The sequence below is a fragment of the Crocodylus porosus genome, unplaced genomic scaffold, assembly GCF_001723895.1.
Source record: "Crocodylus porosus isolate Cpor-Errol unplaced genomic scaffold, CroPor_comp1, whole genome shotgun sequence".
NCBI lineage: Eukaryota > Metazoa > Chordata > Crocodylia > Crocodylidae > Crocodylus > Crocodylus porosus.
Window position 1 is genome coordinate 94,546,741 of NW_017728918.1, and position 12,484 is coordinate 94,559,224.

At 39.3% G+C, this 12,484-nt stretch overlaps 1 protein-coding gene across 1 annotated transcript in view; it reads right to left on the bottom strand.

Moving 5' to 3' along the window:
- ROS1 (ROS proto-oncogene 1, receptor tyrosine kinase) overlaps window positions 1-12,484 on the bottom strand; it is a 120,069-nt gene that overhangs the window by 96,915 nt on the left and 10,670 nt on the right. The window contains exons 7-14 of the mRNA XM_019538192.1: window positions 11,583-11,721; window positions 8,470-8,671; window positions 7,622-7,698; window positions 5,765-5,887; window positions 4,695-4,879; window positions 3,178-3,275; window positions 1,686-2,197; window positions 765-977 (exon numbers count right to left, since the gene is read on the bottom strand). Of these exons, the coding sequence (XP_019393737.1) occupies window positions 765-977; window positions 1,686-2,197; window positions 3,178-3,275; window positions 4,695-4,879; window positions 5,765-5,887; window positions 7,622-7,698; window positions 8,470-8,671; window positions 11,583-11,721 (1,549 nt within the window). The remainder of the gene's footprint in view (window positions 1-764; window positions 978-1,685; window positions 2,198-3,177; window positions 3,276-4,694; window positions 4,880-5,764; window positions 5,888-7,621; window positions 7,699-8,469; window positions 8,672-11,582; window positions 11,722-12,484) is intronic.

Sequence of the window (12,484 nt, forward strand, 5' to 3'; positions counted from 1 at the left end):
CACCTAGCCTCCGGGTTAGAGAGCAAGGGCTTGATTTGGGAACCTCGTGAACCAACAGACCTCCTTTAGTTTATGACTTTGTGAAACAATAAAAGTTTTAAATTGTACAGGTCTGAGCCTGTGCTTAATTCAGTCCTATATAATTCGGCATCGAGCTCCCACAACTCCCACTGATTTCAGTAGGAATTATGCACCAAAATATCTCTGAGGCCTCACCTATGTATTTCTCCAGTGACCACCCACTTACATAACAGAAGCCTACTTTCAGCGTTTGGATGCTTATCTTGCTAGGATCCTTGGACCCCAGCTGACTTACTGCCCCTGGGGTAGGGGGCTGAACTTGATGATTTTCAAGGCCTCTTCCAGCCCTAGCATCTATGAAATCAGCTTTACCTACCACCAGTAGTCTTCAGATGCTAGTCTTTGTATTGGTCCTCACCACACTTCAAAAGTGATGCCAGCTACTCTTGTCACTTCAAAGGATACACTATGGGGAAACTAGGCACAAGCATAAACCCAGTGTGTTCCCATTTTTATTACTGTGTATTATTTACATTAGAAATTATCAAAATTAGCAAACTGTGTTTTAAGAATATAATTGATGATGAAGGCATTATTAATCCTATGTCGTATACAGCGTCCTGTGCCATGCTTTTTTTCCCCTCTTAATTTTGGGTCTTTGCTTAAGGTCTAGGCCTCAGCAGGTAGAGATTTATGCACAGGTCAACTCACCTATTTCTCCTCAGTGAAGGAGTCATTCTTACCTTCTTTTAAAGTAGTACCCTTAAAAGACTCTGACCATGGCCCTTCCCCAGCAGGAGACAAAGCTCTCACTGACACCTCGTATGCTGTGAAGTTGGACAGGTCTCTCACTGTAACGTTAGTATGACTGATATCTGAGACAGCTTGATTCTTGTCAGCAGAACCCTGAGATGATACTTTCAGAATATAAGTCCAGTTCTTCCAAGCAGAAGGATCTGAACAGCATAGATAAACAATCACATGATTGGATAAGGAACAGTTTTAACAGATTAATTTCAAAGCAATCAATATCAGAGCATAGGAGATTTCCAGACATGTCAAGAGAAATGAAATTAAACTAGTGCTGCTCTCACCACTGATGCCATGGTAGTACATCATAACCCTCACCTTCTAGATGATCTAGCCTGATGGGGTTGCCAGTGGCTCCAGCTACAGCTGCACTTCTGGTATCACAGGTCAAACATACATATACACAAAGTATGGCTGATAGCACGCCTGCCAGCCATGGAGCCACCATGGTACTAGTAGGTACACTCTGTGTACCATTGACGACACCATGATACCAGCAGTCAGCATCACTTTCTTTAGTTATTTAAGATGTAGCCTGTTAACCCCCATAACAGTAACTCACTCAAGTCAGTCACCACTAATTGAATTAAGATGAATTTTTATTTTATCAGCAAATCGTGAAATCTTGCCTACTTAATAGTAGGCAACATTGGGCCTTATTTTCCTCTTATTTATACGTTTCATACTAATACAATTCCATTGATTTAAACAGAATTCCTCTTGATTTAAAAATGGGGCAATGACCTGGACATTAAAGCTACTCAAGTTGAATTAGTGGGAAGGTGTCAGTACAACAAAAATCAGAAATCTCTCTTCTGGGAAGTATAATGCAACATGGACTTGGTTGAACTTACTGGTTCCAATAGTGGGTTCAGGTGGTTTCCAGGTGACTACAGCTCGGTCTGATCCAAACAGAGCCATGATAAGCTGAGGTGGCGATGGCAAAGGAAAAGGCTGAGTTGACGAACCATAAAAGAGCAAGTTTCCATACCCAAAATAGTCTGGATCAGTAAGGCTGCAATCTGCAACGTATTCATTAAAGCTGGAGATCCCGTTCACAGGCATCTCTTCACGGAAAACTGCCCTACTGTCTGTGACCACCAATGTGTTATTCTCATAAACAAAACTTTCTATGTCTACAAATGAAACTTTAGGTCGCAGCTCGTTAAATCCTGAGCCATCCAGAAAATAAGATACAAAGGACTGTCTTTCTTTGTAGAAGAAAATAAGTCTTTTGGACTGGTAGTTAATCACAAAGTCTCTTGGAGCACGGATTCTCACAACTAGTAAAGCCGCAGTGATTAGATCTGAAGGGGTAGGGAGGCTTGCCCTGTAAATACCATCCTCCAGAAGATAGAAAATATACCTGACAAATGAAACAGAACAGCCCAAAACAGTAATACAACCAAAGAAGGAAGCAAGCACCAATGCTGTACATGTGACGTTTTAGTGACCTACTGGCTCTGAAAGGCACCTGTCCTTTTGAAGAGTTATGAGAAAATTATTTTGTCTCATAGTCCATATTTTATAAGAATTAAATATATGGGTTCTAATGCTCAACTGACATAAAATGAGAATATGTGGGTTTACATCAACTAAGACCTGGCCCATAGCTTATTAAAGCAGTGGTGCTCAACCTTTTGGCTCCATGAGCCACAAAGGGCCAGTCTATGAGCCAAAGCAGACCCTGCACTCCATGATTGGGCCTGCATGCCTGGATCAGTCCCTTGGGACCCTGCACCACTTCCACCAGGGTCTGTACACTGGGATCAGGGCCCGACACTGCCTAGTCCCATGTCCAGGGATCACACTCTGAGGCTTTACATTGTCTCCATTCAAGCTCTGAGCTGTCCTTTGCACTGGATATAGTGTGCAAGGCCACAGCCCACAGGGTGCCCCATGGGCCCACAGGGAGACCCACAAGCCAGATGACAAGGCACCCGGGACCAAATCTGGCCCACAGGTTGAGGGAGTAAGTACCCCTGTATTAAAGCATTTTTATACATAATCTAAACTGCCAGTCAGAGACCTTTAAAATGCAAACAAGCATTTCCATGAAAGCATACGTCTTTTTTTTTTTTTAAATAAATATTTTCAGATACTTTGTGTATTGGAAATACAGTCATGAACTTACTGAAAAAGATCCAACCATGAGTATGAGTGGGCTGAGGAGAAGTAGGGACAATCTATACAGTATTTATAATTGTTGACTGTTTTTTGTTTTATTTTGGGGGTTTTTAATTGAGAAGAGCTGGAATCAGTAAGTGACTGACTAGCAAATTGAAGAAGATTGAAGAAGAGCTCAACAGTAGACCTATTATTAAGTCATCAAAGCAGAATACTTACCCATTATATGGGTCAGCTATAACTTTCCTAGGGGAAGTCACTGAAGGTGGAGTAATGTCTTCAGCTACTGTGCAGTTCTCTAAACTGCAGATATATACCTAAAGAAAAGAATATAAAATATCCAATGTTTACTGGTGACCAACAGCCTGACCTGATATTCCTTCTAGTAAGCATAGGGATAGACTCCTCTAACAACTTTAGCCCCTGTAAACTTTCATCATCCAATTATAAAACTTACTGATTATGGGAAGCATAAGTGCATATATTAAGAAATTATTAATTTACTCTCCACTTAACCATCTGCTTTCAAGTTGGAGGAAACAGGCTAGCTTTGAAGGCTGACCAAAACAGGCTTTGAATTGGAACCAACTTATGAAAGGGGAAGTTGTTTCTGGATCCTGGAAGCAACCTAGGACAAATTTAACTTCAGGTCTTTTCTAACCTACACTGTCTCCAGTCAACCCGTGCAGTCACTTTGCAAGTGTAGGACTGGAAGAGCATGAAGTTGTCTGGCTGCAGTAGGTCCTGTCTGTATATGCCCATGGACAGTAAGTGAAGACTAAGGAGGCAGAAACTTGCAGGAGGCATCTTCAGCTGCCTATTTCTGGCAGCAGTCTCTGGCTTCTCCTCCCATGTTTACAAGAGGAACTAAGAGGCCATCCCAAGAACTGACCACTCTAATTATTAGTTTCATGAGTGGAAAATCAAATCTGCAATACAACAGTCTTTTACAGGTGGGGAACTGGGATACAGGCAATGAGACACTTTTCCAGGGAATGAGCCATAAGTCAAGCAGTGTCAGGGCATAGCTTATAGCAAGGCTTTGGAGGAAAAACTGATAGAATTCTAGATCTGGTTTCCCTCGCTTTCTGCTGTACATGTGTTCCTGGAAAATGGTGCATAACTTGAATTCGCACAAAGGGAACCCACTTTACAATGTAACAAATAGGGATACATTCCAAGACCTTGACTGTACTGACCCCCAGATCCATTTCTACCACTTTTACAAGGCAATTTTGATATTTGCCAACAGCAGACAGTACACAGAAGCACAGGACACTATCATAATGGGGATGGCAACTACAGAAACATGTGTTGCAGACAATGAGCAAGGAGCACAGATCCACACAGGAGATTATATTTTAGTGCACATCACTCCCACAATGCACCACACAAAGCAGCTGACTTCCACCACACCGATCGCATAAGAGTGAATTTACCTTTCAGATAATTAATTTTTGGTGTAAAAAGGGTCATCACATAACAGCAAATTCGCACATACAGAACCTGCATAAAGCCAGGGAAACATATTGTCTGTTTACTCTTAATTTGACCTGAGGGAGTTTTTGCCAGGGCAGTTCGATTTTATATGAACAATATAAATCCTATTAAATTAAGAAGAAAAGAAGTGTGCTGTACACCAATACTATAGTTCATAAATTCTTCGTCTTCTCATGCAAAATAGATCATGAAGTGACTCTAAGTATTAAGAAGTTTTTTAAGCCCCAAACTCCTACCTTTGCATTCATGACAAAGTACATCATCTGGTAAAGCCAGTCCACAGAGATTGAAGTAATTGTTCCTGAGCCAGTGTAAAAGAGCTTTAGGTCAGACACATCAGACATGCTAGCAGCTCCTTTTACCCAGATAGAATTCCCCACTGAGAAATAGACAGCTTGCTGATAAACATTCACGGCAATCCCTAGAAACAGCAAGACAAACATGTACACACAGAGCTACTTAATACAGGAAATCCATTTTCATTGCATTATAAAAATTATCTTAGAATGAGATGATAGTTCTTAATATGAGACCTGACTAGACCTGAAAAAATGTTAATTAAGCCCGATGCTTCAAGTTCATATTCCCATAAAATACAATAATTCTGGTAACCCATGAAAGTAATACTAAGATACGCAACCAAAATAAAAATAATGAATAGACATATTAGACCAGATGACAGCCAACCAGTCACCCTACCTGGTAAGGAGACATACAATTTGCATCTCACTTCTCAAGCACAATTCATTTTACTCCAAGTTAGAAAAAGCAACCAGTGTCTGCATCAATACCGTATTATGGTGGTTATCATAGTCTGAGGCACATGTGGTTTCTGTATCCTTGTGACATTGTGAACCAGGGGATTTGAAGCCAGATATCTGAGTTTTCTGTCATGTACCATGCCAATGAAATCTTTTTAAAGGTGTCGCAGGGTACCACAATGTTAGCATTGTTAGGTGTACAAACATCCACACATGATTCACAAGATAGACTTAAAGATTTCAAATAAGAAATCATAGTTTTCAAATCATTCTGAACTATTGTAGTCTTTCCGAGTTCTTTAAAATAGAAGAATTGATCAATTATTTTTCCATGGTCAAGAAACAAGTGAACACTAAGAGCTGTCATTTTTTCAAAGGTTGCCTTGAGTCTAACAAGGAGTGCCTTGCGTCTAAAAAAACCATTGATCTATTGGCCAATTAATGCTTACGAGGCACTTGGATGCTACTGCAGTGGCGATGTATCAGTATCTATGCAAAAGAGAGATAGAGACGGAGAAACAGACAAATGTAGTGACAGGACTAACCTGTAATATTGTTGCGTATAACATCACTCTGAAGGCATTCTGCTGCTTCCAAAAATGATTCCATGGATCTCTTTCTTAGCGATTGGTATCTGGTTAGAAAAAGCCATTTTGCTTTCTCTTTTACTAAGAATTAAAAGGACAATTTTACATAAATTATTTTTAAAAAGAAACACAAACACAAAGGATAATGTTGCTAACTTATACATTTTCAAGTTAAACAACCTTTGCATATATACAAACATAAAACTATCTTTCTGCCACCACTTTGTGGAAAAACATAACACACACACGGGGTTTTACTGCATTCCTAAAACCTGAGGACTTTTACAAAACATTCTGTAATATATATTCCCTTATTATGTTAGGAAAGCTCTTGTAACTAATTTAACAAAACCTATTAATTAAATCAAATAAAAGTACGCTTTATGGTGCTGTATTATCCCTATAAGATTCTACTTGGTTTTGTGTCTGTTCACTTGCTAACTTGCACACTTTAAATAATGTCTGTAGTCCTAGATTTTGGGACTTCAGGTTATAGGATATACACTATATTTGTAAGTTGTTTTGATAGATACCCTCACTTTATAAAAAATGTTCTTTTAAAGTAAAAGGTTCATATCCCAAAAATTCTCCTTTGCACTCTAGGTTCTAACTTTATATAACAAGAAATGAGTTTATATTTGATCTAGCTAAAAAGATAGGTTCAAATTACATCGTCTGCCACATAAAGCATATATTGTTAGAATTAAGGTACTCAGACAGGAAAATTAAAGTTTCGTGTGGTGACTATTGGCGGTTTGGTTTCACGAGGGATTTTTTAACACAAGTTATGTGGTTGCAAATTAACTACAATTATGTGTCCTAAATTGGACATTCCACAAAATTGTGTCTTAGGACACACATTTTTGTGGCTAGGGTTCTCCCCGCCCTGGAACAAATATCTGTGAAGTGTCTAGACTAGTTTTTACCATTGTGTTAGCAATCAATTAACTTAAATTGTAAAAACTGTCTTGTAAACAACCTGGATTTTTGCAATCCGCAGATGCTAGAAAGTGAGTGGGGATGAAGTGAAATCCATGTTGTATAAATAACTGAATATATCCAGAATTTCTGGCCATTAAGGGGATTTTATCCCATCTGGACAGATCTCTGAAACCATAATATTTGGGAACATTGCTTCTATTGTCATCCTTAACCCCCTCTTACCATCTTCTTCTGGCAACTAATTAATGTTTCTGAAATGTTTGGAGAACCTCATAAAAACAGGTGGCTATAAGTGTATTGCTATTTTTCTTAGTAACAGATGTCCCTATTTAGAAACAAAGAACAAAACAAAATTAAAGAAGGAAATGATATGACATAACTTGAATAAGATTAAGGACTTACGCACATAGATTTCATAGACATTAGGGCTGGAAGAGACCTCAGAAGATCATTAAGTCCAGCCCCCCGCCCAAGGGCAGGAAGTCAGCTGGGGTCATAGGATCAATGACATTCCCCTGTTACCACTGACAATTTTGTATGATTCTGCCTGCTCATACCTTCTGCTCCTGAAGTCCTCTCTTGTGAAACACTCAGTCAGACCATTAATATTTTCCCCCGTACTAAAGTGAATCATCTGCTCACCTGACAGAGGCCTTTGTTTGTTATATTATTATTATTAAGTTTACTACAGATGTGCCTAGACAGCAAGAACAGAACTTTATCATCCTGACCATTGTAAAGGAACAGAGTAGTAGACAGTTCTTGCCACAAATGGCCTACAATCATTTTTTCTGCTGTAAAGACCATAATTCATGTGAATTTAAATTTGTTCCCAATAAACAAGAAGCTGTAAGGAATATGCCTGGTGTGTACCTTCAGATTCTGGTGTAGTAATGGTGGCTTCTGCAAATGGCCCAGCACCAACCATATTTACTGCTTCAATCATAAACCTACAGAAAATCAAAGAGAAATTTTCCAAAGCATCACCTGAAATGTAGACCTTCCCAAGCAAAACCATTTTATTGCAATTGCTTATCACATCTCTCTTTCAGTGAAAACATTTGCTTAAAAAAAAAAAGCAACCAGAGACAAATTCTAATCAAAATATAATCTAGAAATTGAATGTAATGGCTTTGCTAGATAAGGTAATGCAATCAAGTATATTAAGTAGCAAAATTATGTCCTCAGATTCATGTGACAACTCAATTTGATTTCAAAGAAATGTCTATACACATTTCTAAAAGAAAAACATAGCTTTCTTGAGCTTAATTAAAGGAAAATTTGCAGGTGCTCAGTTAGACAGTAGAACGAATCTGTATTTCCTCCATGTATGGGAGAAATGCTATACAAAAGAAAACTACAAAGGCTGAAGAATTAGAAATCCCACATTCTGGCCTTGCATCAACTTGTCATCTCCCACTGATTTTGAGGGGGGGGGGGTTTCGGTTTTTTGCTAAAATCCTAACTCCATTATTCATGAGTAAATCTAGAGTAACATAGTTGATTTCAGTGATGAGACCTTGAATTTTTGTGACTGTGTAACTAAAAGGGGAATTTTGTCCACTGATCCTACAAATGCAGTCTTCAGGTGCATCTTTCCTGTCCAGTTAAGACACGTACACAGGTATTTCTAGGTTCTGAGAACACCAGTGCCCTTTTCCTAATGTATCTTGTCTCACTGCTGTCACATTTAGTCCCATTGATCACCTTCTCTTTTGTACCTGTAAGTGGTATTCGGCAAGGTAGAGAAGAACTGGAAACTTTGACTGCTTGTTGCTCCACGCAGTTCCTGTCTTTCACTGGTCAGCAGTAAATTATAGCCAACAATCAAACCACTGGGGAAAAGTGGTGGAGACCAGCTAACTTCAATCGTGTAAGGGCCTGAGCTTTCGATATCTTTAATAACAGGAGCTGTAACAGGAACTGTGAAAAACAGACATAACTAACTGGAGACAAGGTTTATGAAATGTGATTTTTTTTCAAGTAAGAAGACAGTTAATATAACAGCCAATTCATGTCGCTGCTGAGAAGCTAAGTGTTAGCACCACACAGCTTCACACAAAGAAGACACTCTCAAGGCAACACTGCAGAAGGGGGAGGATGCCAGTTTTGTGTGACATCCTTGCCCTTTCCTGATCTTTCATATATAGAGTGATCCAAGTCGGAAGAGTGGTGGGGGGAGAAGGAAAGGTGCAGCTCTTTGTGGCACTGCCCGTTCTGCCATTCCCATTTTAACATATGAAGCCCTTAAGTCCCCTCCTGAGATATCAGTGAGCATAAAATGGGTAACCAGCTACACAAAAGAGAAAGGGGGAGGAGGGCACTAACACATCCCTACACAAAGGCTCTCAGTTCCACACTGATCTAGAAAATCCAGGTAGTCCTATGAGGCTTTGTCAGTAACTAACATAGCACCCAAAACACCCATCCTAAGAGGTTGGGCAGAATAAGAGAGAACTCTTTGAAGAATATTTCAGAGTTTTACTTCTTCCTTCAACCTTTTGCCATCAGCTTGTACTCAGAAGGGTACAAACTAGGAAATTAAAACATAATGATGTCAATTAGGGATAGGAACCTATTTCACATCTTTTGTGATATTACACATAAAAGGCTTATGTGTATGCACATGTGGCCACACATCTATGTGTGTTCCCTGCACCTGCCTACTTGTGCACTTCATTATGCCTTGACTTCCTAGTTTTGGCTCAAAGTGAAAGCAGTTAAGTAGTACAAAGAAGGCATTAAAAGGGGGGGGTAGGATGAACATATACACTACTAATATTTCTCATGAGATTGCTAGAACAAAAGGAGTCTTACACATCAGCTAAGCACCCAGCTTAAGCACAGAAATGGCTAAATATCAACTTGGATACCTATATTGGCTGCCCTGGAGACTCCCTATCTAAAACTCAGCCACCAAAGCAAAGGTCTGGAGATTTTTCCCTGCCTGCAATGAATCATGTGATTTTAGGGTCTAACAGACATTGCTAAACTGTCTGGCAGAGATGACTCATCCCCAGAGATGACAGAAATATAACTGAAGAGCGAGTCTTCAGTTAAGTGCGATTAGCATAATTTTGTTTGACAGTTCCCATCACTTCCCCTTGTTGTTTGTAGTTTATAAAAAATCATCTTCATTTAACTGCAAAAACAATCCCACATTTCTCTTGGCAGCACCTTGCACTGTTGAGACGCAGGGTTTATCACAAGCTAAGGCAGAAGAATTCTGTGGGAAACCTTCATTAAAATTAAAAGACCTCCTGAGGAAAATTGATGTCACACCACATCAGTACCAAGATTAGCTGAACCCATTAGATCATACCGTAGCAGTTTGCCCAACTTCCCATCATTCTGTGATAAGCACCACCTAGCTTGCTTGTGGATCTTTTGGAAGGAACCTTAAAAACAGAGATGTCAAAGGTCCTGTGTGACTTTTTATGAGAGATAAGACATATAAGAGCTAAGGAAGTACAGATGAGATGAATGGATTGTAAAATGGACAGAAAATTGGCTGGATCCTCAGACTCAAAGGGCAGTAGTCAATGACTCCATATCTAGTTGGCAGCTGGTATCAAGAGGAGTGCCCCATGGGCAATTTTGTTCAGTGTCTTCATCAACAACCTGAAAGATGGGATGGAGTGCACCCTAAGCAAGTTTACAGATAACACCAAGCTTGTAGGGGAGTAGCAGATATGCTGGAGGGTATGGCTAGGATTCAGAGAGACTTCAACAGATTGGAATATTGAACCAACAGAAATCTCATGAGATTCAATAAAAAGAAGTGCATAGTCCTGCACTGAGGATGGAACAATCCCATGTACCGGTACAGGCTGGGAACTGACTGGATAAGCAGCAGCTCTGCAGAAAAGGACCTGGAGGTTACAGTGGACAGGAAGCTAAATATGAGCCAACAACTGCCCTTGTTATGAAGAAGGCAAACTGCATATTGGGCTACATTAGTAGATTTGCCAGCAGATCCAGAGGTGATTATGCCCCTCTTTTTGGCACTGGTGACACCACATCTGGAGTACTGTGTCCAGTTTTGGGATCCCCACTGCAGAAAGAATGTAGACAAATTGAAGAGTCCAGCAGATGGCAATGAAAATGGTTAAGGGGCTGGGACACACGATTTATGAGGAGAGCTGAGGGAACTGGAGTCTGGAGAAGAGAAGACAGAGAGCCTTTGAGGTCACAAACTTTGAGGTGACTTCTAGCTCTATGATGCTATGATTCTAGTACCACAGAACAGGTAAGAGAAAGAAATGAACAGTGTTTCCAACTAAAATAGTTCCAAAGAGGATGGAGCTAGACTGTTCTCAGTCACAGCAAATAACGGAACAAAAAGCAATGGTCTCAAGTTGCAGCAAGGACAGTTTATGTTAAATATTAAGAAAATCCTTCAGAACAGGTTACCCAGAGAGGTTGAGAAATCTTTATCCTTGGAGGTTAAGACCTGGCAACACAAAGCCTTGGCTGGCACGATGACCTTGTTTTGGGCAGGGGGATGGCCCTGTTTTGAGCAGGGGGATGGACTAGATGACCTCCTGAGGTCCCTTCCAACCCTAATTTTCTGTGATTCTATGATTCTTAGGTTTTTAGATGCCCTTGGCCAAAAATTCCCTCCCACTCTATTTCCTTACATCCATTTGCATGCCATCCTGACTCAAGACTGGCTTAAAGTCCCAAGCTAATTTACAGGCCCACAACATCTAATGCACAGAAATTTCTAAATTTCAAAAATCAAGAATTCTCTTTAAAACAAATACAAATAAGAACAGAAAATCTAAAACTTTGGAATATTGCCCCTGAAGCTATCATCGGGGACATTAATTACCTCCAGATGGGTGAGTCCGGTAACTGGGGCTAGATGGAGAATAGAGCTGCAGCTGAGATGTGAGGATCCAAACTATTCGAAACACATACTCTGTAAAGGCTTGAAGATTATTCACTGTATATGAATGCTCAGATGTCACCTAGATCAATATGTACACACAAATATTTTCATTCTTGAACCATGCAAAGTTGTCATTTATGATTTTAGTCTAGCCTGGTATTGCTATATTAAAAAAATGTATATTAGGGAATTATAGTTCTGAATCTCGATTTCAAGTAGGAAAAAAGCCAAATTAATTGGTTTTCTTTAGACAGCATCTTAATATTTCTTCCTTATTTTAATAAAAATTCACCACCAAATTTAGCCAAACAGAAATTGGATGGGTACATGGTTGGGCAGGTGGATGGATGGAACATAATCTCTCAATTTTAAAGAAATAATACAAAATTAAACACACTAACAATAAAAAATTTCAAATTTCAGCACCTATACCAAAAGCCTCATGGAAGCTTTAATAAATATAGCTATGCCTGAATATAATAGTCTAAAAGATATCAAAAATTAAAATGCAAACCAAAAAACACCAACAACATAGTGTAATTACACAAATAATTTCCAAATGTTTTATACTTTTAACCAACTGAAATATAAGATGCACAGTGGAATCTTTTTATATGCCAGTAAAACACAGTTTTTATTGTGAAATCTAGGATGAAACCTTTTTACCAACATGCAACAAAACAGATCTAAATTAAATCTCAGGAGAAACTTCCTTGCAATTAGATAACTAGGGCAGTGGAATATATTGCCCAAGGAAATTGCGGTATCACCTTCACTAAAGGTTTTCAAAAGAAGGCTGCATAAGAATTGGACGAAGATAGTTTAGAAATAGCATTCCCATC